The sequence below is a fragment of the Adelges cooleyi genome, unplaced genomic scaffold (genome assembly GCF_023614345.1).
Source record: "Adelges cooleyi isolate 19-005CV unplaced genomic scaffold, UGA_ACOO_1.1 ACOO_flye_CR_arks_rails_tigmint_CR_PRNA_9, whole genome shotgun sequence".
In the NCBI taxonomy this organism is placed as follows: Eukaryota; Metazoa; Arthropoda; class Insecta; order Hemiptera; family Adelgidae; genus Adelges; species Adelges cooleyi.
Genome location: NW_026096579.1, coordinates 16636676 through 16664104, shown reverse-complemented (window position 1 = coordinate 16664104; position 27429 = coordinate 16636676). Strand labels below are relative to the sequence as shown.

Genomic DNA, 27429 nt, shown 5'->3' with positions numbered 1-27429 from the left:
CCTATTAATATTTTTTAAAAATTAACAAAAATCTAAACCGTTCAAAGAATCGGGGCCGGAGAGCGTAACAAGCGTTGGGAATTATTTTAAGAGAATTGAAGCTGGCGGTTTTTAAAGAGTTTTATTATAAGGGCAATATTTAATTTAATATTAATTTGTTCCTTAAGGAAAGACGTAGTTTTAATAAATTTCGACCATGTCACTATGTCAGTTTATTTTCCTGTTAATTTTTGTATAAGCTTCTTCAGTGTATTGTTTTTAACGTAGGACGGCTAAACCGTTTTAAATAATTCAGTTTATTGTGATTAAGCTAACATTTTTTTTCAATATTAAAACTAAATTTTTGTTAGATTTTAGATTATTTTTCCATACATTTTTTTTTAAAAATCTTATGACTTATTTCAATGTTATAGGGCCACACTGGAACCTTCATTTTAATTTTGAGATTAAACGTTTGAATGTTGTTTATTAATTTTTCATTGTAAATAGGTAGTATTGTGTGCTTAATTTTTTCAATATGAGAAATATATTATTTAACTGTTAATTTCAATAGAAATCGTTCACTCAATTTAATAAATGTTTTTGTAGTAACCGACTCCTCGTATTTGTTTGTGGAATATTATTTTCATTGTGAAATCTCCAATCGACAATACTAGATCGTATTTAAGTGATTACTATTAATAAATTAATAACAAAAGAAAAATGTAAAACAATTATATTATAAATTGTTATTTTTAATACACCGCGATAAAAAGTACTTGAAAAGAATAAAATACCATCGCTGACGACGATGCTCAACTTAATCGAAAGGCATAGGAAAAATAAACATACACAATGCGTTTTATAAGATTACGATTACTATTTTACACAAACAAAAATTAAGAACAATATATTATGTAGTTGAACATAATAATAATAATAATAATTATGTATAGTATATACTACTACTGTGTATTATATTTATATATAATATAAAAATAATGATATTACCAAACTATATCAGCAAAGTAGCATTTAACAAACTTAAACACTTAAAAAATAAATATTATACTTAGAACATATGATCACCTGAAGTATATTAAAAACGTAAGATGACGTTCGACTTGAAATTATTAAAAATATTGTACACAATGTAAATCACTCAAAATATAACGACGGTGCCATTTTTGAAAGAAAAAAAAAAATAACAAGAACTGAAAGAACTAATTTTTTTTTTTTATATAAAGAGAAGTCAGTATAAACAAATTTGGACTCAACGGGTACTGCCATACTAAACCATTGAAAAAAGCGACTACGGAGTAACCGTTCAAATTGCTTATTATATAAATTGAAAAATACAATACATTTAACTTACGTACAATTAAAAAATAATATAATAAAAATAATATATTATGTAATTGGAAAAATAAACAACATCGGTTGGATTTACCAAATTTTGTTTTTAAATTATATACTAATATTAGTACGAAAAAGTACACTGAACACAATAATATCAAATTTGCTTTCGGATACATGTTTTTTTTTTCACTCAATGACAGACTGCCTTTATGACGTTAAGAGAGAAAAAATATATAATATAATATATATATATATAAATAGTTGGTTAATATGAATACAAATAATAATTTTTAATGAATAAACAACTACAACAACTACTTAACAACAATTTCATCGTAAATGTTTATGACCATAACTGGTTAAGAAAAAAAAAAGTGTATATATATAATATATTTATATATTATAGCAAAACAGCGTTGAGGTAATCAATTGTTCTGGTTTTATTATAATATATTTTATATTGCAAGCTTTCAAAATCGATTATATGTACACACATGCATACGAATCGATCTATTTAAATATATAAAAAGACTATAAAACCCTGTGATAAGAGTCTTGTCACGCTCGAACAAACAAGCAATGACGACTTTAATATTAGTAATAAAATACAAACATTTTATTAATATATATTATTTTTATGGCAAACTGTTAGATTGATTATGTACATATAATCCAAATGTTGGAACGATAAAAAATAAATATACGAGATATGTAGAGCCCCGACCCCACGACTAAGACTACACTAGCGAATAAATGTTTTCAAAAAATTACATGGCGATTAAAACCTAAACGTTAAAAAAAAAAAAATATATATATATTAACAATAAAAATCGAAAACACTCTTATGTACTGTTTTTTTGTTGTTGATGTTAATAATAGTAATAATAATGAAATTTCAATTTTTTTTTTTTTTTGAGTAAATGCTATTATTATTTTTTTATAAATAGTTTTTTTCATTTAAGAAATTATAAAATTATAGTTTCGGTCTTACACAGACAATTTCAGAAATCTTCTACATAAAATGCTATTAAAATTTACTAAGCCGCGTTGACTAGGGTTTTTCAAAAAGAATAAGTTAGAATTGGTATACAATACTTTCACAGCTGATGGGACAAAGCAGTAGAAAAAATATGTATCAAGACAAAATAGCGAAATTAATAATATTCAGTCTTTTAAAATTTTTCCTGATTTTAATTATATATTATATATATATATATAAAATATGAAATAGCTTCTTTTTTTTTTTTTAAGTTAGCGTGTCAATATATTTCCGAGTTGATATTTCAACAGATTAATCTGAACATTTTGAAAATATATATATAAAAAGTATACAAAGAATTTTAATAAAATAATATAGACCTATGTGTCCTTTGTCTCAATAGATGTGTTAATCTAGACTTTAAAAAAATCTTGTTACAAAAAAAAAAAACAACAGAAAAATGTGTTTATAGTAATAATCAAATTTGGTTTAACAAGGTTTCTAATTATATATTTTTTTTTTTTTTTTTTTTAATTTTTAACTAAATAATTAAATATATATATATATATGTATATACTCAACAAGTTTCGATGGAATTGCATTTTTTCGGCGATTCTGAGCTTTCTTGTATGGTTGACGATTCTTTTGAATTTTTCAATTCAAACATAACCTTAGATTGATTTTTAGCAGACTTTAAGTCTCCCGTTTTGTCGCCTGTATTTTTTTTTTTTTTTAAATGATTTTGTTATATACACTAATTATACAAAGCGACTGTTATTAATTTGTAATTACTCACCGACAGACAAATATCTTCTTCTAGGTGTAGCTGTATTTTTTCGCCAGTTCGTATCATTGCTAACGGATGGAACGTTAGAAGTAGTGGCTGAAGTTTTCGGAACCGAATCTGAAGCCATTTTCAATCTGTCCAAAGTGGAGTTTTCCGAATAACTCCTTTGGCGTTTCATACGAGCCATTTTTCTCATGGAAGCGTCCAAATAGCCTTCGCCTTTCGGTAATTGCTAAAAAAAAAACCTCATTTAGTTTTATGTTTTTCCAACATTTTCCACAACGTATTACTTCTTCCGCTTTACGAAAATCTTCGAGAGTTTTGAAATTGTTAAGGTATTGTTTTAGTTTCGGGTCTACTTGTAACGTTTTACTGTATTTGTAGTATTCCAGAAAAGCCCAAAATTTCTCCAGGCCATAGAGTTGACCTATATAACAACATAAAACCGAATTAAAAAAAAAAAGAATCGCCTTTATTTATTGTACTAATTAAAAATAATTATACCATTTTCATAGTCTTTAATGGTTTCCGCCTGAAAATCTTTATACAATTCTGGCCGGAATTTTTTTTCAAGGCCGTAACTGTAATATCGGAATAAACATTCTAGTCCGTATCTAAAACATACAGTTTTGGAAAACATGTTTACTTTCTTTTTTTTTGCAATTTTTTTAGCGACTTGTTATTTTGATTTAACAAACCTAAAACCGCTAATGGCGTCTTCCACGGCCATAGACTGAAATTCTTTGTACATGTTTTTATTAAAATTGTCTCGTAAGAAAAACGACCAGAATCTGTACAATGTATTCATTTCTTGAGATAATCCAGGTCCAAGTCTTGATCTCTCTACAGAAAATATAATTAACAAACATGATATTATACAACATTGTCGTTTTCCAACTTGGAAAAAGTTCAAAGTTTGGGATCTATCGGCCAGTTTCCACAAAAAGAAGCTAATGTATCATAACCATGTGTGACTCAACAAGTCTATTGTAAAAACTGTCCGATTATCGAGTAAAGCCTTGGTCACTAGACTAGTAGCTAATATACATAATATTATAACTTAGTAACATGAAAGTCAAATGAGAATTTAGTTTATTTATTACTTTCTTATTAATATACTCTATAAAGGCACCTACCTTTCAGGCAGCGCGAATGATATTTGTGATAAGCTTGTTGAGTGAAGTTGTTTTCCATGAGCAAAGCATGAGAAGGGTGATGGAAAGTTGGTAAAGATTGTGGAGTGCTAGACAAATAGCCTTCACTCGGGCTAGATCCTAATGTCGCATTATTACTGTAAACAAAATAGTGTAAATCAATAAATCAACAATACACATTTAAAATCATAATTAAATACAAATAAATAACAATAATAAACCCAATCAGCTTGTTAACATAACGAGTAAAATATAAACAAGACTATAGTTTATGAAAGAAAACAATGGTAATCGGTACATTAAAGCGACTAGTCTTAGTGCCTTGAATTTTTTTTTTTTTAATTTATCCATCCTAAAATATTTTAATATAAATTACAATTTATAATATACTTTTAACCAGTAAATGGTACAGTGATAAGAAGCCTCATAAGATTTACATTGATAATCGTTGTGTGACACCGCATTGTACCAGTTACTGGTATTGGGGTTTTTATTTTTAGTTATTGATTTTTGGAGGAGTGCGCCGTTTACCGGATGAGAAATCGTTTGGTAAAAAGGAGCAACCATTCTCCTCTCCGGCAAAGTACTGACGACCTGTTAAAGAATTTGTCTAGAAACCATCTTACATTGGGCCTTCAAGGCCTGTTAAGCTACATGATTGAAAATAATTATGTTTTATTTCAAGTGGTCAAAACGATTGATCTAAATTTTATACGTACATTCTAAACTATTAGAAATAATATTAAAAAAAAGAACAAATTTTCAAGTACTTGAATGATGTTGTACGCTGTCTTGTGTGTGCTCGAGAATCCAACACCCAACCTACATGATGTTCGCTATCCGTGTTAAAACGACTTCGTTTTCTATATCCTGAAGATTCATCGATATCTCCATAGAAATGTCGGCGATTTGGTTTATGAACTTCAAACTTGACTTTAGCAGTTTGAGTTCCTGTATTGGATTTGCTGCCTAGAGTTTCGTTTTTGTTTTCCTAAATTTACACACACACATATATATTAAAATGAAGCACGACAATAAACAATAAAAAATTCCGTTTTTTAAATTTCAAAAAGATAGGTTAAAAGCAAAATTATTATTTTGTTTTTTTTTTGGTTTCTTTCACATATTTCTTATCACAAATTTTCTATTAAAATATATAAAACAAAAAAATATATAGGTAAACAAATTTGTTAAAAAACAAGCGTTCTTTAAAATTCATGATTGTATAATGAAAGATTGTGATAAGTATAATTTATCAACTCTTAAAAAAAAGGTTTTTTCTTAAAAAAAAAAAAAAAAAACAAACAAACAACACATTTTTTAAATAAAAGAACTATTATACTTATTAATTAACGTGGATGTTAATATGAAGTGTGTTTCCAAAAATAGAAATAGTTTTTTAGTTTGTTTGCAAGATGCGTCAGTGTTTTTTTTTTTTAAAAATTAAATAATCGATTGATGTGAACAAAAAAAAATCCTAAAAACTTTTAATTGCAAACACGAGTTTTGCGTTTTTTACCAATCATTATTTACCTTTTGTTCGGAACTTTCTACGATTTCAGTTAAGTTATTAATATTTAGCGATGAAGGCGGAGGTGGTGGAGGAACTTGATTGACTTTTTTAGGAGCTCTCTGCACAAGCTTTTCAAATACCTCATGAGTGACTACGTTTACTGTTTTGTACGAAGAAGACTGACTCTGAAAAACCAATAATAATTAAACGGTTAACTTCAAAGAAAGAGGCATTCGTTGTATTGTTTAAGGTGTTGTTGTCAACAAATATTTTACCGGGGAGTTAGAATGCCACAAATCTTCTTCATATAACCTTAAGCCTAGATCAATAGCGTGTTCAAGATCTTGCGTCATTTTCACACGAGTGGTTTTGTCATGGGAACGATCTTCTTGTTTTGGTGGCCGTCCAATCGCTTTTTGAGTGATTATCATCAGTTTGTCAAGGTCTTTGTCATCAAAATCGTCCTTGTCTTCGTAATCCGATTCGCTATCAGAACTGTCAAATTGAATTTACGATAAATTGTATTTTGTACAAGATAAAATATACAAGTGTATATGAGAATAGCAACTAAGTTTTATTAATTACACAAGGTGGTTTACCCTAAAGGATCGTCGTTAAACTTGTTTATCTTTCCTGATGGAACTACGGCGAGGTCCTCGTCAAACTGAAAACCGAGATCCCAAGAACTAGAAGTATGTTTGTCGGCATGAGTGTCACGTTTTGTAGATGTCGCTACAGTTGTATACGGCACTTCTGATGCCATAATAGAATTGTTTTTAGTTTTCGAGCGCCTTTTCACCTAAAACGTGTTAAATAACGAAAAGAATCCTTTAAATTTACTTTAATAATTTCCCAAATTACCTCTTTCCATAAGTCATCGTCTTTGCTACTTCCATTATCTAAACATTCGATATCGGTAATTTTTTCACTAGAACGATCCAACTTTTTCTTATTACCTGATCGACAATAATTAAAACAATAAATAAGCAAACAGGCACTCGATAACGATATTTATGCCGTAAACTTACAAGAACTAGAATCTTGATCTGCAGCAGTATTGTTATTGGATAAGTCAGAAGTCTCAACACATTTATCGACAGTTTTCGAGTCGTCATTGGAAGCGAGCTGTTGTTGACAGTCGTTTCTATCACAGTTATCGTCAGTCTTTGATTCAGTGGGCCCGCTTCTTGGAATAAATTCCGGCACATCTGGATTTAAATTCATAGTCAGTGGATCCGGAACAACGTGAACGCTAGGTATAGGAGGTGGCGCCGGCAAATTTTTCACCATTAAATCTGGCGATATTAATGGCACTATGGAAGGGGGTCCCATGGGATGAGCAAATAACGGATGTTGAGCACTTAAGTTGTTTTTAAACAAAAACTGTTGTGGAATTTCTTTCAATGGCCATTTGGTAGGATCGTTTCGACTTCGAACCTATCGACAAAAAAAATTTAGTCAAGACATTGTGACCACCAAAAAACAACCATTTTCTATTATTCTTACCATATGACCTTTGATTTCTAATTCCTCCATGTCGATCATGGCCTTCAAAACGAGGCTAACATCTTGACTAAGTTCTCGGACGCGTTTGAATGATGCAATAAAAGTCACAGGCACGAAACCATCATCGTCCATATGAAACCTGAAGAATGTGTCTTTACATAGATTGTCTGTAGAAAAATAATAAGATCTAAAAAACAAAACCATAAAACATTATTATTATATTAAATATCAATTCACAAGTTATTAATTTTTTTTTTTTTTAATTTCACGCACATCTGTTGTTTGAGGAGATTAATCACAGTTTGTTCGTTTATGACTGGATAAGTCATGAACGGGACTAGTTCACAATAAGGTTGATTATAATTCACACGGGATGGAGCCGAATATAACACATCACTTCCTTTATAATTAAAATTTACCTGTAAAAAACAAAAAAATATTTCATAACTATTGTTAGGGGCAAAAAATTGTTCAAAAGGTAAAAAGCCAATTTATTGTAGTCTTCTTGCACGTAACTTAGTTAAATTGATTAATTTGTTTGGTAAAATACATTATAAATAAAATGAGGTCTATTTTTATTTTGTAATTTTTTATCTCCACAACGAGGGTAATTTGTTGTCGAAGAGGGAGATGGCGGCTCTTTAATTATTCGACAAATTCTAGCCTGGCAAAAAGAAAATCCATGACCGAGTGTCGAACTGGTGACAATGACCGTCTAACACACTATTGCCTTAACTACTTGGCCACTCATCTATTATGGAGGAGTTTTTAATAAGAAATAATTAGTTTTTAGGATAGTACAGATAAGTTACAGTCTACTCTAAGCCTAACAGCTAAAATGATAAAACATGGAACATGGTTGCTGGCTCATGAATAGTGATTATTTCTGATCTATAATCGTCTTGCGATTCATGATGAAATTATAGTCTTAATTATATGTTCTGGCCAAATAAACAATAATCTCGTTGTTTAGTTATTGCACTATTTTAGTATCAAAATTTACTGTCATTTTCGGGATGGGGGGGGGGGGGATCCAAAGCTAAAGCATGTACCATGCTAAAATAGAAAAGTTTTAATTGCCGAAAAACAACATTTCGGTATAAATGTTGGTTTTCATTGCCAATTTGAAACACGACGATTTGCATACAGAGCATTGTCATTATATTATTTAAAGCTTAATTGATTAGTGACACTTGTTAATTTGCATGCAACCGTAGTAAGTTCAAAGATCTATTAATTAACATATATATTCATATAGAGTCAAATGTTTCTTGAAAAATAATTTAAATAAGTTTCAAAAAAACGCTTTGAAGAAAATTAAGGAGGCTGGGCCAATGACCCATGAGTGGTTTGACTCAGAATGCCCTATATACATAAAAACTTAAGGGGACGTCGTACCGCTATTTATTAAGGAGTTGGGTATGGGCAATTTATTGCAAAATCTCAATTTAAAACTTAAATTGTAATTTGTAATTATTAGATTAGTAATAAGAATTCTTTTTAAGCAGTTAATTTATTTTTCGGACAATCGCAGCATCATAGTCATCGATTTTAAATATTTTTTTCATCTAAACATAGTTTTTTAATTCCAAAAACACAGCTTACTGGTTGGTTTTAGAGTTAAAAACCCAATTATAAATGTTGTAGGTGAGAACTTTTTCTATGTTTTGTTGGAAACTAATTTTCGATAGTTGGTCTGTAATGGCATAAAGAAAGGGCATATTTTGAATTATTTAAATGTATATATCTTAAAATTAAAATCTAATTTCAACAAAGCATAGTTTAAGTTCTCATCTTTCAAACAATTTATAATTTATATCTCTGCGTGCATTGTAGACTTCATACCAACCATTGGAAATCCAAAAGTACTATTTGGTGATATTATTTTGAGGCGCGACGTCCCCTTAAGTTAATATTACTGGCAAGAGTAAAATTTAAATAGCTACTCATTAAGAAAAATTAACAATGTTTAAATTGAGCAAAAAAAATACACAGTAGAAGAAGAAACTTTACATTTTTTCCATCGGCTAAACTTTTTTGGAACCCAGCTTTCGCTTCATCATCATGTGTTCTATTACGAAACCGCTGGGGCCGTAGATAGCGCATCGGTCCTCCATCGCGTTTATCAGAATCTGAAACGGCCGTATCTGACGTATCGGGCGTTTTGCGACTATTTTTATTTCTGATTTGATTCGTACTTTTTTCGTATCCGCCTAAAGTATTTATAATAATACGATTTTATACAAAAATATATAATATAAAAGTAATTTATTATGTGGTTTACCTGATCTATCCCTACGGTATTTTGACAATCGACTTCTATAACTATTTTCCTTGGATATTTCTATGTCTAACGGCGTCCATTTAGAATGTTTTACTGCAAATCAAAAGTAGAAGCCATTAACTTTTTTAGAAAAATAACTTAACGGTTTGCAGTGATTTACATTACAGACATTTTGATATCCCACACACTAACATAATTTTGTAGAGTGCAAAAAAGTTTTGTTTTTTATAGGTGATCAATGTTTATTTGATGAAAAACTGTCCATTTAAATTTTATTTACAAGTTTAGTTGCGTCATTCAAACTTACTAATACATAATAGAATTTTTTACGACATACTATTTTATATATTTATATATATTATGTTATATTAATGAATACCACGATTATCTTGAAGACACATAAATTAAAAATACCTTTTTTTTTCTTCTCAACATTATTAGATTCGTTAGATGACGAATGACCGGAATTAGTTCCATTTTCTTGTTCACTGGTTGTCTGAGAATAATTACTGGTTTCGTTTTTTCGAAATCCATTCAATTTTTGACAGGATTTTCTACCAGGCGTTATTTCTCTGGTCGACGTTTGTGCGTCTTTTGCAGACACAGAATTAGATACTTTGGGTACATTTATTTGGGCGTTATTTAAAGGTAAGTCGTTTTGTATAGTATTTTTTTTCTGAAAATAAAATCAAGTTTGTAAAAAAAAAAAAAGGATGAAAGTTATTTGGAACAAATGATTTATTACACCATATGTAAATAACATATTTATAGCAGATAAAATGTAATATTATTTTCCTATACAAATATACATACGTCTGTGTTTTGAGTGTTGCCCAAAGACGGCCATGCTTCAATACTATTTAACTCTTTATTCTGAAAATAAAAATAATTAACATTTTACATAATATCGTTATTTTACACTTGTTGATTGCAAACAAATGCTATAACAATAAAACAATTTTATAAAAATATAAAATAAAATCTTACTTTCTTAGTCTTTGTGAATTTATTATTGTTGTTGTTATTCAATAATTTGCTGCTTGAAGTGTCACCTAAAAATAATAAATAAAACATTATTTTTATGTTTTTTTAAAAACATTTTTTGACACTTTGAAAAACAAAATATTGTACAACCTATAAATTACTATCTATAAAGTTTTTTTTTAAAAAGTGTTACAATTCACTTTTTAGCTAACTGAAAACAAAATAAGGATATATACTCAAATAATTCACTAAAAAGGAATTAGTAGTCCTTACAATGAACTGTAGAGTCGAGTGATAAGGGTTGACCTTGAGAAGACCGCAAGTCGGTTTCCATGAAGCGCTGAAGATTCCTTCTTGATTATAAATAGGTCAGTAGGTGCAATCGTCTTAGCTAGTAGGCGGGGATATAGGAGTTTATAATGTAACGATTGGCTTATTTAAGAGGATCGGACGTATTATAATTAACAATTTATTTACTGTACTAAACAGTTCAATGTTAATTATTAAAAATGTATTCTTTTAACGCAATTCAAGAAAAAAAAAATTATTATTCAATACCGAAGAAATTTAAAAATGATAACTATTTTATTCTCGGCAGCATAAAAAGTTTTCCTACAAACATATATACATTATTTTACCACCTGCTACATATAATAACCATACTTAAATACCTACCGGGACTCAAAACACGAATTTAATTAAACAAACGATAATAAATCAATATCTCTAGCACTTAATTATTTGAGCAGGCATAATAATTGATTTGTTATGACGTATGTGCTGTTTACTCAAGTGGTTATCTCCCGCAAAACTGCTGATTAGTGAATCAGCAGTTACATTTAATCATCACACCACTATATCGAACCATAGGAAAAACTATATATTATTGGTTTGATATAGATGGTCATATTTTTTTTTTAACTAATAATAAACATAACATATAATAACAGTTATATTATAATAAGCAGCTCATTAATGTAAGATACGAATGTAGGTAGCAATGTATCATCTGATGACATTGGTCATTGAACAACTATGATCGAGTTGTAAAATAATTATGCAAGTGAACACTTAATACATTTTACTTCCAATAGTCATCTAAAACACGATAGTTATATTATTGCCAATTTTTTTTTAAAGCTAATGAAATAAGCTATAATAATACGTGGCAATAAAAATATATGCTCAGTTGAAATATGAAAATAAACCATAATAATTCATTATTCTATGATCCCAAGTTAAAAGTACAGTCATTTTTTTTAAACTGTTTACATTAAAATTTTTTTATTTTCAAATTAATGTATTAATTAAGTTTTCCTAAGCCTTAAGAATTAAGACCAATATTTTTAACTATTAAAAATGTACAAACATTTTAATTACCTACTGATAGTTAATTTCCTTTATTCATTGTACGAGAAAAGGAAAAGCTCATTTCTATACTATAGTAAAATCATTAAAAATTACAGACTATAATATCGTTGTTGAAAGGCTACTATCAAACTCGACTCATTCGAGCTATTAACTCTGGAGCAGCGTTAGCGAAACCATTCATTTTATATAGCAAAAATCTTTGGACACTTAATTACGTACATAATTTAAATGCATATCTAATAGGAATTTGCAATTATATTTTTTCAAAATGCATTGTTATAATTAATACACAATTTGTATGTAATTTCTTGTTTAATGTACTATACAATAAAATTGTCAGACGTTGTATGCTCTTTTCGGTTAGATTATGGAATATAAATTGCATTTCTCGTTGTCCTAACCTATATATTCATAGCTCAGTAATACATTTTAATCAAAAGTCTCAGCTTGTCGGTAGGATATCTTTGCGGTATAAAACTTGGCATCCCCGGTAGCCATTCGTTCATGACCAAGCAGCGACAAAACAAAGCTTGACTTTAGGTACGAGTGTTATCTGAATTTACCACTGTACTGCCTCTTAATACATTTTTACTATAGAATGTTTGTATTTGTGTTGGAAAAAAAGTATATAATATAGTTCTCTGATTTTTTGATTTTTCATGTTTTTTTTTAATGGAAAACTAATATATACTGATAATTATAAATAACCAGTACTATGAAGTAGATGTTAAAAAATATTAAACTTCACCTACCCAAATTTACCTATATGTTAATCGCTTACTACTATAAATATAAATACACACCTCATGAGATTTATTTCTGATTGTACACACATAAATTTAAGAAAATAAACTCTTTTAAGTTGCATTTCTATCAACTACATTAAAAATGTTGTTTGTAACTGTTGGACAGTACACAAGAATTAATTATTACTAATAAAATATATTTTATCAAGTCGAAAACCTACAAAATGACAGGCATACTAAACAATTTTTTTTTATTTTAAATTTGCTTAGTAAAATTTCAAAACTTAAATATTATGACTCTCTTATGTAATAATTAATCGTTGATTACCGATTGATAATTAACATATACATATATAATATTTACTATAGTTTTATTGTCGAAAAGCTACTATCAAACTCGACTCATTCGAGCTATTAACTCTGGAGCAGTGTTAGCGAAACCATTCATTTTATATAGCAAAAACCAATTGGCACTTAAATACATTATTTAATTGCATACTGAATTGAATTTGCAAATCTATTTTACAAGTTTTATGATTAAAATTTGTATACATAGTTTTAAACAAGTATTTTCTAATAAAAATTATATGAAAAAAAGTTGTCAATACAAAAACTAAGATTAAGACATATAATAATTGACACAATTAATAATTCCAATAACATAGGCACGGTGCACTACACAGCATTAAAACCACTAATATTAACAATAGACTGAAATAAAATGATGACATAGCGTAAAGGATAAAATATAAAAACAAATTGTTTTATTATTAACTTATTATAGCACTACATTTTACATTTACTATAACATATTAATAGGCACCAAAGTAAAATTAAACACCTGTAACTAACTTAAGAATAAATCTATAGTATTTAAATTGAGCCCGTAAGAGGACGTTACACAGAATGTGTTTTACTCGCTTCGTGGTTTTTTTTTTATAGAGCAAAAATACTTACAATGAAAACGAAAGATGACAAGATTTTGAAGACAATGTCATATTCTCTTTTCGATAAACCTTATATTTACAATCATGTTTATTTTTAATTACTTTTTTAAAATAACTATAATTTTTTTTACATTATTATTTTTAAAATTTGATATGACATTGTCTCCAAAATGTAATTTTTCGATTTTATAATAGGCGTTTTTGCTCTAAAACACTGAAAAATATATTAACTACTAAATACGAGTCTACACCAAAGTTTAGTTTTTTAATTATGACTGAAAAAAATTGTCTATAATTTCCTTATTGTCTATTGTTGAGCCAAATATTTTTTATAAATAAGAGACACAATATTAATACACCGTGTGTCAGTCTACCTGTTGTTGTAACAATTAGGAATGTTACAAAAATTTGATTATTCTTATTATTAGGACAGATCCTACTAATTTTAATTCTCGACTTTTTCGACATAAATCAGGGTCTGGTATTTTATTTTTATTAATAAGTATTACAAAAAAAAAAAAAATAGGTATTTTCAATAAGAATAAATCCCTTTAAAAAAAAGGAATTTTTTTTTAAGCTACACCTACTAATTTCCCTAATTAATACCAAAGTAGTAAAACGAGGCAAGTTGGAGTTGTAAAAATTAAAAACACACTTACATAAAGCTTGTTGCTGCGGTTGCAAGATCCGTTTTTCGCCGACCACCGGGTCTTTTTCTTTGCCGACTTCTTTAGGACGAACTACGTTTGCAGCGTTAATATTGGCAGTCCACGGATTGGTTTTTGGTAATGGTGCTTCGACAAATTTTTTTTTGTCAGCCACATATTCGTTTTCGCTGCCTTCTTCGCACTTGTTCAGTTCGTGCAGTTTGTCTTCATTCGGTACGGCTTTACTTGTGACGTTGTCTTCTTCGTTGGGTACATGCTTTTTGGTCCGTATGTTCTCTTTATTGTACACGTTTTTCGAAGACATGGCAACTGTCGGTGTGACCGGTTTGTTCATAATGAATGTTTAAAAAAAAAAAAAAAACACCGAATTTATCGGCTATACCGTACGGCTTTACTCCGACATGTTTTGCGTAGAACGATGAGAGTTTAAACACGAAATTCTCGACCGGAATACTTTTAGTAACACTTGCTAAAAAATTAAACCATACTTTTCGAGAAATGTTCCCGTGTTTTTTCTGGACAATTACAGCAAGATGTCGAAATCCACTGATATTTGTGTTCACCGACGACGATAAAAATTACAACATTTAAATTAAAAACGGATAAAACAAATTTGTAAATTAAGTTAAAAACTATATACTACAATAAAATAGAAAAATATGATTTTCGTCGGGTGACCATGTGACTTTGGGAACGCAAAAACGACACCAACTGCGTGTTCGGCAACCCGGCACGTTTCTTTTTACTGCGCAACGCAAAAAATTATGGAAGAGAAAATGTCTTATCAGCTCGCCGCTGCCAGCAGCTACAGACGGCATATGTACGGCCAATGACGTTAAAAAAAACCCAGTCTTTATCTTGTACCGCTATCGCGGTAGTTTTCTACCATTACAGCGTCTTTGCGGCGGTCTACTGAAATCTACCACCAGCTGTTGTTGCCGAACGCCGGGCAAAGTAGATATTATATTCAAGTTTTTTTACTTGATTTCACGGTAAATAGTTGAACTAAATGTTCTCACAAAAAATAAATGTAGTACGACAAACAGCCACCCGAAGGGTTACAATATTTATAATGCACGATTATTATTTGTGTATGTTGTGCGGCCGACACCGCGTATTATAACGGAGTAATAGCAAAAAAATGTATAAACAAATAAAAATAATAACAGAGTGACTTTGTAGAAAATATTATATTTATATTAAAACCCCTATATTGTATATTAAACAATATTACTATGTTAATTGTAAACATTTCAATTTACTCAACAGGGTTTATTGTTAACTAACGTTTAGTCTGTTTATTGTTTACTATTAAAAAAAAAAATGTAAAATAAATTGTAAAAAAATGCAAAAATTAACCTGTTGGTCATAGCGGATCCGATCTCGTGGTCAGAATTGTTACTAAGGAAATCAGAGTCCTAGTCAACAGCTTACACCGGTAGCCCTACGGCTCAGGTTGTTTATTTTGATTGATTTTAATCTATTTAAAGAAACCAAATGAGTATAATAATAATAATATATATTTAACGCCCCGAAGGCAATAGTGTAGCATACAAATAAATAAATTACAAATTAAGAATTATAAACGGTACCAATAAAAGAAAATAACACAATTTTTATAATAAACGTTACCAAACAAAATATAAAGAAGACATTAATTAAATGATTAAGTATAAATGGGCCTAAATCAGTTATGGGTTAAAGCCAATTTTAAATGAAGAAAGGAGTCATGAAAGATATCAAAAGAGGGAGGTAAGTTGTTGTAAGCAATACAAATACGGTTAATAGGGGTGAAAAAAACTATAATTTTGGCGGTGGAAACTTACATGGAAGGTTGGACGCGAGCGAGAATTGAAGGAAGGAATATAAAATGCAAATTTACTCAGGAGTTCAGGACTATCAATAACATTGTTAAACAACTTGTGAATAAAAAGTAAATCATTTAGATTACGTCGTATGCGAGCGTATCGAGATTTAATAAAGACAGAATTGAATTTCTATGCTCAGTTTGCATATTAAATTTATAGCTTACTGTACGCAAAAAACAGTCTTGGGCACGTTCTAAGTCGTCAGTATGTCCACTTTGGACTGGATTCCACAGTATGGAGGCATACTCTAAAATTGAACGAACTAAACTAATATACAGAGTTCTGATGCACATTAAACTTGAAAAATTATAACAATTTCTCCTAATGAAACCTAATGTTTTTAAAGCTTTTAATTTGATATTTTTAACATGCTGATTAAATGATAAATCATTGGAAAAATAAACACCAAGGTCTTTCAGCTGTGTAACATTATGTAAAACTCTGTCATTAATAAAGTATTGGGCTGAAGTAGGGTTATGGCAACGGGAAAATTATTATTTCATACATTATACATGCACCAGGTTACAAATTTATTTAAATCATCCTGGAGTTTAAAACAGTCAGCCTCAGATGTAATTTCCGAGTATATTTTTAGGTCATCCGCAAACATTAGACATTTGCAATGGTTAAAAATATTTGGGATTTCATTAACAAACAATAAAAACAAAATGGGTGATAAATCATCCCTTTGTGGTATATTTTTTACATTTCTAATGGCAGCGGGTTTTCTTTTTCAACGGAAGCGCATTTGTCGATAAATGTTTTCGGCTGCATTTTAACACTGTGTGTGTTTGTCCAACAGAAAACTCTTGTGACAGCTGATAAAATTTTACCCCGACCGAACGGAATTTAAGCTAAACTAGGACACCCTTTTTACGGATTCACATAGGAGGATTATTAAAGGATACAATATCACTCATTTTTACCTTACTCGTCAACGGCTTTGGATAATAATGATGAAATACGGTTTGAAGTGCGTAATATGGACAGTTACACTTTACCGTGTTCGAGTTTTCTCTATTTGAAAGGAAAGATTAAGAGGACGTCGCACCGGTGATTTTCAGTGGTAAAAACATGTTTAAACAGACTGAAAATAACTCGCTTAATTTTGGTTTTAGAGTAAAAGCACCCATTATAAAATTAAAAGAAAACAATATTCCGGAGGGCAAGACGGTGCGTTAAAAAAAAAAAAAATCATTTTTTGAAAAGTTACAGTCATTTAAAAATGTTAAAATAAAAAAATACTCAGTTTTTGAGTTGTTACAGTTTTGATTTAGGTTTGCCAAATATGAAGGATGTAGTGTGTAAACAGTTCCCTCCCAGGTTAACTACTATTTGGTTAAAAAGAAATGTGTGCCAACGCCATGCCAACCACTCATAACAATTTATTAGTAAATAATTATACATACTATTTTTATAGTTGTTACATAAATTAATTTTTGTGTTATATAAACTATTTTGTGTTCGATAAACATTTCTGTTTAATCCATCGCGTTTTCCATTGTGCTTTAATAACATTTGTTTTCTTATTGATTTGTGTTATTAATTATTTACAATGGGGATTCGGAAAGATGGGCCTGTTATCGTGAAAATGTTGTTTGTGAGTGAAAATACCATTATTATTGTTCGAAAACAAAAAAAAAAAATGTAATGTTTATAACAGTTAGTATTTTTTTCATAATATGCTACAACGGACGACAATGGATTCAATTAGTAACGCGTCGAGCTTAGTCGATAGCCGTTATAACGTTAATACAGTCACACTTTTTTAATTGTAATTTAACTTGCAGGACGCGATGTATGACCATGTTAGCTTCTCAACAAAATGGCTAGTTGTGAATGTGGTGGTACAAGAATGGTTGACGGCCAAATGGAAGAAAGAAGACGCCATGAATTTTATCATTAGTAATACTTTAGCCTCTGCTGTAGCATCCGCGAGTGACGGCGTTGTGGTCATGACAAAGCTCACTGTCCTTACTGCCGTGACTTCATCCGCATATAAAGGAGTTGAATGGTTGTTCAGTTAAATGTCTGCCGATATTCGAAGATCCTACAAATGCCATTGTTATGCCTGGAGGCCGTCTGACGATGGAATAGGGTAGGCGGAACAGAAGTTAACAACAAAGTTAGTAATAACTGTTAAGAGGGCCTCGCACCGCCCATTTTTAAGGAGTAAAGTATAGGCAATTTTTTACAAAATCTTAATTTAAAGGTTAAACTGTGATTTGTAATTATAAGTTCAATAACTAGGACTCTATTTTGGTAGTTAATTTATTTTTCGGACTATCACAGCATCCTTGAAAGCGATTTAAACATGTTTTTTCATCTCTACATGTTTAATCAGCCTGAAAATAACTCGTTTAATTTTGGATTTGGAGTAAAAGCACCCATTATAAAATGAAAAGAGAACAATATTTCGGAGGGCAAGACGGTGCGCTTTTTTCATTATTCTAAGTATAACGCTCAATACATAGTTTAGAACTAACGACTATTTTAACATTTTTAAATGACTGTAACTTTCCAAAAAATTAATTTTTTTTTATAAACGCACCCTCTTGCCCTCCGGAATATTGTTCTTTTTAATTTTATAATAGATGCTTTTACTCTAAAACCAAAATTAAGCGAGTTGTTTTCAGTCTGCTTAAACATGTTTTTACCACTGAAAATCACCGGTGCGATGCCCTCTCAACTATGAAAAGATTAACAAGACAATCTAATATAAATAGTAAAGTGTATGACATAATAGGTCACGTAATAGCAGGACGTTGTACTGTAAAGACTGGACGACGTCTGACGAATTGGCCCTGTTTGCTGTGGATACTTATAGTAGTCGGTTGGCCCCGGACGGTGATAGTTGGACACATAACTAGACTATAGAGTGTCCCTGGATGAAGTCATATGTAGAACGCAGAGACGTAATAGTATAATAGCTTCTAAGTCCAAACAAAGAGTGATTACAGCTAAATGTCCATGCATGCGCTGTCGGACGTCCTCTTTAGTATAGGGATGGATAGTGTAAAGTGTCTCTGGTTGTGGTATGGTGAGTTGTCGCTCTTGGTTGAAGTTCAACATCTTCATAATTGACATGGTCCATTGTAGAAAGTGGTTGACCAACTTCGTCAGTATTGGTTGGCGCCTAGTAACAGACTCGGAACAAAAATTGTATATACTGTTATTACATGGGACAAGTCTCGTTACAAGGGTTGACACAAAATACAAACAATAAACTATGATTGTTGTACAAATGGTGTATAACAACATGTCATGTCTTCTAGTATTAGTTAATAGTTATTACATTGTCTTGAAAATATTTCTGATTAAGTTTATCAGGGACATTTAATAATGATTCAGATATACGTTTTACATCATTAAGTTTGTTAGTTAGGTCTGTCAATAGTTTGTTTACATTTAAAATATTTAACGTATCCGTATAATTAGTGTTAGTAGTGTTGATTTGTGGTACAAAGTCAATATAATCGTTATTCTCATTAATTATATTTGGTGTACGTATTAATCCTACCCCACGGACACGGGTGTTACTGGTTTCTATGTTTTCGTCACAAGTTAATACAATATGTTCTTCCCTGGTAATGTATAACCAAGAATTTTAAAAAAGTAATTTGTGAAAGATACTAGCGTCTAATTCAAAATATTTTATTTTACAATCCAAAGGTAACTTAAGGGGTTGAAAAAATAGTTCAATTTCACAAATAGGTTTCACAGATTTAGGGGGTAACGGTTGAGTCGCGTTGCATCATGATGAGTAATGATGTCACAAATTTTATATGTATAGATTACTAACCTATGACAATACATATGATAGTTTACCCGTGATAACAATGGAATTTAAAATTTTAATTATAACTATAGGTAGCGACTTCCTTTGAGTGCCAGAACCGCCATATAATAGACTAGGTACTATGTTTAATTGACTCGTAATTAACGACCGTTCACAGTCGTTTAGTCTGCTTCCGAAGTGCTATCTTTTCGGTTCTTGGTTCGTTCGTTTTTATTTTAATTAGTTAAATTGTTTAAATAATTAAAATATTAATGTGGAAACTGAATAGAGATATCGAAGATATACTTAATGTTAGGTGCTGGATATGTTTATTTAAATGTTCAAAATAAATAAAAGACTTTTTGGGTAGAACCAACGTTACAAAAAAAAAAAAATGTATATGAATCAATGAACTTTTAAAAGATTTACGGGATGATGACATTGGCATATAATATAAACAAGTAATTAACATAATTTGTTTTTATTTTTTAACACATTAATATTTAATTACATTTAAAAATTAATATTTAAACACGATTTTGTATCCACACCGAGCTAAATAGTGTTCATGAAAACAAAAACATCTATAAAATTTCCCACCACAAACGGGACAAGGTTTTGTTCTTAAAAAACAGAACATTTTGTTGAAAAAAACAAAATTGTTTGGAAATTGTCAAAAAACATGGTGTTTTTGTTTTAACTCGATTAATTTACTCTTTTACCTACTTAATTTGTTTAGCTATCATGTGTCACACTTGATGGTCGATTTGTAAACTCATTCACTCTTTTTACGTACTAGTTTATACTACACATATTTATTCTATCGGTTATTTTAGTAATTTACTCGAAATGTTTATTCGTGTGATTTATACATCCTGCTCCCTTTTCTTAATGAACACTAGAAATCACGTGTGTGTTTTTTAGGTTGTCTAGTAGAAACGTTTTACATCCACGCATCTAAGCGTTTATTTAAAATTGATTATATTACTATTATTACCCCAAAACTTTATGCTTCAAATGCACAATAATTTTTTTATAGGGTTCTAGTGTCGTTTCACTCATTGGGAAAACTTTTGTTTCTCAATTTCATTGAATATCAAAAAGAGTTATCTAATATAGTTTTACTGAATTATCCTAATTATAATATCAGTTCGAATAGTTTTAATTATAAATTGTACATTATTCTCTAATAAATCACACTTTTTTAATTGTAATTTATTTTCCAGGAGAATTTTTATACGGCCGTCACCCTAGCATTCGACTTCGGCGATAGATATCATAATCCTGTTAACCATTCTAAACTGTAAAACCTATACAGGGTGTCCCATTTTAAAATACTGATCGATTTTTCTCTAAAAATACTGATCTAATCAAATAGTTGCTTATTAAAGACTTTTAGAGTATAAAGAGAGACGTTATAAAAAAATAAAAAATAGGGTCCAAAATTCAAAATGGCCGACTTACGGTCAAAAATATGTTTTTTTTAAACCGAAACCATGTATTTTTTGCTAACCAAACAAATGTTTTTATCAAAGCTAACAACTTTTGTAGGAAAATGTTTTCGAATAACCCATCATTTAAATGGTAAAACCCATAATTTGTAAATTAAGTATCTTTAGCTATTTTTAGTTATGATATTTTATTTTTATGCATATGGTAACCTTGTCATGTGAGGTAACTATGGTATGTGTGATAACTCGGTATGAGTGGAAACCTTGGTTTGTGTTGTAACCACGGTATGTGTGGTAACCGTGGTATCTAACCTAACCTTACCATTACATTATTATTATCTTTATCGTTAACGTTATCCTCTTTTCTGTATATCACAAAGACAAAAACTATGGTTATCACACATACCAAGGTTACTACACATGACAAGGTCACAATATGCATCAAAATAAAATAACAAAACTAAAATTAGCTAAAGATACTTAATTAACAAATTATGGGTTTTACCATTTAAATGATAGGTTTTTCGAAAAAATTTTCCTACAAAAGTTGTTAGTTTTGATAAGAACATTTGTTTGGTTAACAAAAAATACATGGTTTCCATTAAAAAAAAACATATTTTTGACCGTAAGTCGGCCATTTTGAATTTTGGAACCTATTTTTTAAATTTTTATAACGTTTCCCTTTATACTCTAAATGTCTCTAATAAGCAACTATTTGATTGGATCAGTATTTTTAGAGAAAAATCGATTAGTATTTTAAAATGGGACACCCTGTATAACCTGTTAATATATTTGTATTTATTGTATAATTTTAATATTGTGTTGTCCTCTCTTCTATTATTATTTGTTGTAAATAAATTGTGTTTAAATAATTTGTTTGTATTTATTTATTCATTTTAATTTTAGGTTTTTAAATGATTCTAAAGCTAAGTCAACTTGTTAAAAAATATAATAAAATAATTTTCATGGCTGTTCATCATGTTTTCAGTAAAAATAAACTTTTTTGCAACATATAAACCCAAAAATTCCATAATGTTTCTTTAAAAAATGTTTTCCTACAGCGATGGTTGCATATTATAGTTACCGCGAAAGCGATAACGTTGTAATTTATTTATTCATTTTAATTTTAGGTTTTTAAATGATTCTAAAGCTAAGTCGACTTGTTAAAATATATAATATATTAATTTTCTGTTTTTTTAAGTATTATTTGCATAGTAAGGGATACCTATAATATATTTTGTATTGCGTTTTGTGTACGATTTTTGATCCATAGATTAGATTATTGACTAATGTGTTTTTTCATCTCCACCCAAATATGAAGTAGAATTTTCGTTTATGATTTACATTAAAGACAAGTAGCGTGTTATTCAATATTTTTTTTTATAATAACTTTTTTGGTGGTTTACAGGCTTCCCGACTATATGTCCATGCTAAAAAAATATCTTAGGGAACCAGCACCGCTTTGGGTAATTGATGTGGCTGACGATTTGCAACTATTATATGATAGTTAATTACTTATAATATAATAACTGAATATAATTCAGTTGTATGTTACATAATTTTTTTTTTAAATAAACAAAAAAAGTCGTTTAGTTTATTCTTTGACAATAAATCTACATTAGCTTATCTTTTATTACACAATTTTTATAACACCGAGTTCAGTAACACACCGTTTTGATGAAGTTTCACTTCTGTCGCGGGTCCCGAGACCCACACAATTTTTTTTTAATTTAAACGTGGGTTTTTGTTTTTCATAAAAAAATCGTCTATGTTATATCTGATATTTATAAATAATAAAAAGTAGGTTTGTCAATTTTACTAACGTTAATATGTAGGCACATAGAAAACTAAGTTACATTTATCTATATGCTTATTTTATTTCTCTTTTTTGATTCAAGTTTTCACAAGGATCAAAGCTAGATCTAAAACGAGGTTTTACTGAGTTTTATGATTTGATATGATTATCAAATAAGATCGCATAAGATTGATGAGATCTCATACAAATCTGTCATCGCTTTTTTTTTTATCAATAAAAACTGGAAAAAAGAACGAAATTACACTCTTTGACCGTAGCAAATTTCTATTTTGATATGTGTGAGTGAATCGGCAATTAAAAACGGTAACCGAATGTCATTGAAGCGTTTATTTGTGATTAATTTTATTACATTAAAGTAAATAAATATTCCTGAAGACCTGACACGTGCCTGCGAATGCAATATATGCTCCGTCTCCACAATACCCCTACCTTTCAGTGCTGTACTATAATTTAAACATTTGTACAGGAAATCAATTGCTGGTTTATTATAAATAATATATTTTTATGTAACATATGTGTGCTGTATAAATATACACCTTCTGGCGTCTACGTGTTGCATTATAATATACAGCCGCCGAGTTTGCGAATTCGTTGTCAAATAACGAAATTATCATCAAACTCGTCTATTAAACGAAATTAATTTTAAAAAATCGTTAATTTTTTCATTTTAATAGAGGCTTTCTATTATATAGTACACACACACACTCACATTAATATTATTTAATTTGGAGTATTCAAAAAAAAAAGGAATAATATACTTAGGTATATTAAAATATTAATTTACTGCATTTTTCCTATGAAATATCTAAACGCTCGATTGAGAATAACATACAAAAATGTATGACAATCTTTATTGTCGAAGAATATAAGAGTAATTATAGCCTTTAGAGTAATTTATTTCGGCACACACTTATTTCTGAATTTCACTCTTCGTCAACAGTATTTATTTATTTATTATTATTTTTTCGCGGACAAATATCCACTTTCAATATAGTGATATAGATAACAATATAGAACAACTTAAAGTAGATAACATATACATTAATAAACTTAGGAACTAGATTATAAAATAGATCCATATATATATATATATAGATTCAAGATTATTGCCATGGAACATTAAAATATTTATCGGATGATTAAAGAATATGTAGCTTTGAGAAAATTGATGAATATAAAATAAATTATTATTTCGAGTGTTGTGATGGTTTAATAAAAAAGAATCATCAATTACATTATTTAGTAGTTTGAAAAGAAAATATTTATATGCAGTAATTCTACGCGTTTGTAGAGAATCAAGTTTTAAGATTTCTAGGATGTTCTCATAACCAGTGTGGGGAGTTCTAGCTATATATTACATTTATAGCAAATAAAGCGAAGGACTTTATTTTGAATTTTTTCTAGTTGGTTATTATATGACCAATGCTATTGTTTTCCCAAATTATCGTTGCATATTCTAGTAATGATCCTCTTGATTGATACTCTTGAATATTTTACAGAATTTATAAGGGTATTAATCTAAACTTAATATATCACACATATTTTGTAATATTACATGTATAACAATTTAAATTTCAGTTCAATACGTAGTATAACACTCATACACACTTTTTTATAAAACTATGATTTGATTGCAATAAAGTAGGGTTTGAATCGATTAAAATATTTAAATAGTAAACACCTAAGTAAATATACATTTTAATTATCTATTTCGAGACTATGAAAATTCGTAAGTTTTATAGCTATATAAGGAAAACAATCCGACAAGATAAAGATCTTCCTTTATTCAGATGTTCCAATTGTAAATCCACTGTATAAACTAAACGACACGATATCCGTTCAAATGGATTTCGTTTTGTGTGTACTGCTGTTAACCTTTTTTGGTAATATGCATTATTTACAGATTTGTTTTATTATAATTTGAATAGTAAGGTAAAAAGTATTTTTATTGTATATATTAATGTCGTGTTACGCATTCCATTTTATAGGTACAAATGATTGTAAAATCAAAGTAAAAGTTGGTGACATTGCTATTTTTGTTACCCCAGAAACAAGTAATTATTTTGTAAATTACTAATTACCTTCCATAACTTAAATATCGCAAAACCCAATATGTATAAAACTTTGTAGAAGTCATATACAAATTCTATATTATAATATGATCATGTATGTTGCACACCGATACTTAGAGAAATTGAGATTCACAAACAACCACTAACAAATAAATTTAATTATAAATTCTGATAATAAACTTATTTTGTTATTATTAATTTTAGATGAACCGAGTTGTGTAAAGTATAATGGTATACCATTTTCTTATTTTATTTGTAATGCCTATTGTATTAACTACTACTATTAAAATAACAGTAAAATAATAATTTTCTTACAGGACATAACTTGGATCTAGGAGGTATGTGTTTTCATTATACAATACTTATTTTTTCTATAAAATACTAAATTTAAAAAAAAAGTTTTAGCTAACTTATTCTTAAAATATTGAAGAGTGTGCCTTTTGTAAAAAAATTGTTTATATTCTATGTTTGATTTTGGTTTCTAATAATTGAACAATAATGGCTGACAAGTATCATTCTGTATAACTTTTATTTTAATTTGGTAAAATTACTAACATACTATACAAATTCGTGTAAATAAAAATTCAATTTTATAACATTAGGGTACAATCCATATTATTTAAGTACAAACATTATAGTCGGTATGTATTTGTATGTTACCTTTAGTTGGTGAGCTGATGACATATATGTCACCGAAGTAAGTAACTATATTTTTTTAAATTATACTTCAATAAGTATTAAAGTAATAACCCACAAGACGTCATTCATTTATTACTCTAAATTATATAATTAATTATGCGCTATTGAATATTAGGTACTTGTAGTACTTGCATGAATAATATTAAATATATGTTTTCTTATTATTATGCCTTAACTAATTTAAAACTAATTTAAACTTATTTTTTTAATTTACATACAGAATCCCTAAATTTTGATTTGAATTTTATGTTTGTCAATTAAAAATAGACTGTTTTGTCTTTAATACTTCAAAGAAGTTCTTATGTATTTATTTAGACAATTACAATTTAAACTTAACATTTAAACTGTAAGTCATTAATAATTTAAAAAGAAGTGCTCCTGTAAGAGAAAATCTAAATGGTTAATACAATGACATTCGACAATTTCGTTAAACTTAATTAATTATTACATTATAAAATCAGATATATTACTAAACTATTAAGCCATGGCGCATGGTAAGAAAATAAATTAGAAGAACGTATATAACAAAATATCTAGGCATTTTTAAAATGTATTCCAGGCACGAGAAGTACCAGTACTATGCAGATAAGGCCAAGGAAGATGGAACGTATGATTATGATATCGCATTTGAGATATATGATCTTTATCAAGCGAAAATAGATAAATTTACAGACGATTATATATTATTGGATTATGTGAGTATGCTAACTGGTTATAGTGATGAGGATATATCGAAAAATGATGATAAAAATGAAGGTAATGATAAAAGAAATAAAAAAATATTAATAGCTCAATGAACATGGGAAATTATTGTATACTATAAAATTGTATTATTTAAAATGAGTACAATAAAGATCTATTATCACTATGACAATTTGTATTATTATAGTTTATATTTCTTTCCATTATAATATGTCATGCACTCGCATACTCATAATCCACAATTATTATTCTATCATTATGAATAATGATATATTTTTATTATTATCATAGGTATTTTATTTTATGAAACTATGTCCCTCGTACATTGAATCTCGAAGGCCAAGTTATAGTATATACATTATAAATATTTCAATCTACATACTAAATCTTTTTTTTAAATAATAGGCGTACTCGTTTAAACTAAATAGAAGTATATGTCGAAAATTCTCCTGTATATTTATCGATAACATTAAAAAAAAAAAATTTAGGCATCCAATTTTTTTTTATTGAGGTTAAATTTAAGTGCCAATTAATTAGTTAATACAATGACAATGATATAGATATCACATTTTTATTTGGATAATTTCTTTTATGTATACTTAAGTTGTCTATGATTGTAAATTAATTGGATCCTAAACCAAGACTATTGGTATTATAAATAATTAAAACATTACTTATTTCACCTTATTTTATTTAAGCTGTCTACAATTATTATTATCACTGCATAGTATAAAAGTTACAACTATAGTTTTTTTTTAAATTGATA

At 28.8% G+C, this 27429-nt stretch overlaps 2 protein-coding genes across 3 annotated transcripts; one reads left to right on the top strand and one right to left on the bottom strand.

The window, feature by feature from the left end:
* Nucleotides 1-699: 699 nt before the first annotated feature.
* LOC126846155 (la-related protein 1) lies at nt 700-15007 on the bottom strand. 2 transcript variants are annotated; one of them, XM_050585363.1, is made up of 20 exons: nt 14269-15007; nt 10549-10613; nt 10375-10434; nt 9976-10237; nt 9562-9654; nt 9291-9490; nt 7551-7696; nt 7278-7464; nt 6800-7208; nt 6633-6727; nt 6371-6570; nt 6047-6266; nt 5792-5956; nt 5029-5249; nt 4241-4395; nt 3803-3947; nt 3609-3718; nt 3395-3531; nt 3114-3336; nt 700-3031 (listed from the first exon to the last, which is right to left on the bottom strand). In XM_050585363.1, the coding sequence occupies exons 1-20, from the start codon at nt 14609-14611 to the stop codon at nt 2895-2897; spliced, it is 3573 nt and encodes a 1190-aa protein (XP_050441320.1). In that variant the 5' UTR covers nt 14612-15007; the 3' UTR covers nt 700-2894. The 2 variants fall into 2 exon arrangements, with proteins under 2 accessions (XP_050441320.1, XP_050441321.1); XM_050585364.1 differs by lacking the exon at nt 14269-15007 and adding an exon at nt 10819-11130.
* A 9925-nt stretch (nt 15008-24932) lies between these two features.
* LOC126846699 (uncharacterized) lies at nt 24933-26829 on the top strand. Its single transcript, XM_050586440.1, has 6 exons — nt 24933-25073; nt 25179-25244; nt 25467-25493; nt 25580-25600; nt 25929-25959; nt 26521-26829. Exons 1-6 carry the CDS (start codon nt 25034-25036, stop codon nt 26756-26758), a joined length of 423 nt encoding a protein of 140 aa, XP_050442397.1. The 5' UTR covers nt 24933-25033; the 3' UTR covers nt 26759-26829.
* The last annotated feature ends 600 nt before the right edge of the window (nt 26830-27429 follow it).

Bases quoted from the DNA above. Each gene is read 5' to 3' on its own strand.
- LOC126846155 (XM_050585363.1), bottom strand. From the start codon at position 14,611: ATGAACAAACCGGTCACACCGACAGTTGCCATGTCTTCGAAAAACGTG. The intron at 9,491-9,561 runs GTAAACCACATA...TAAATACTTTAG, and splicing joins ATACCGTAGGGATAGATCAG to GCGGATACGAAAAAAGTACG. The intron at 7,697-9,290 runs GTAAAGTTTCTT...TGTTTTTTACAG, and splicing joins GTTTAGCCGATGGAAAAAAT to GTAAATTTTAATTATAAAGG.
- LOC126846699 (XM_050586440.1), top strand. From the start codon at position 25,034: ATGGATTTCGTTTTGTGTGTACTGCTGTTAACCTTTTTTG. The intron at 25,074-25,178 runs GTAATATGCATT...TCCATTTTATAG, and splicing joins ACTGCTGTTAACCTTTTTTG to GTACAAATGATTGTAAAATC. The intron at 25,601-25,928 runs GTATGTGTTTTC...TGTTACCTTTAG, and splicing joins ACATAACTTGGATCTAGGAG to TTGGTGAGCTGATGACATAT.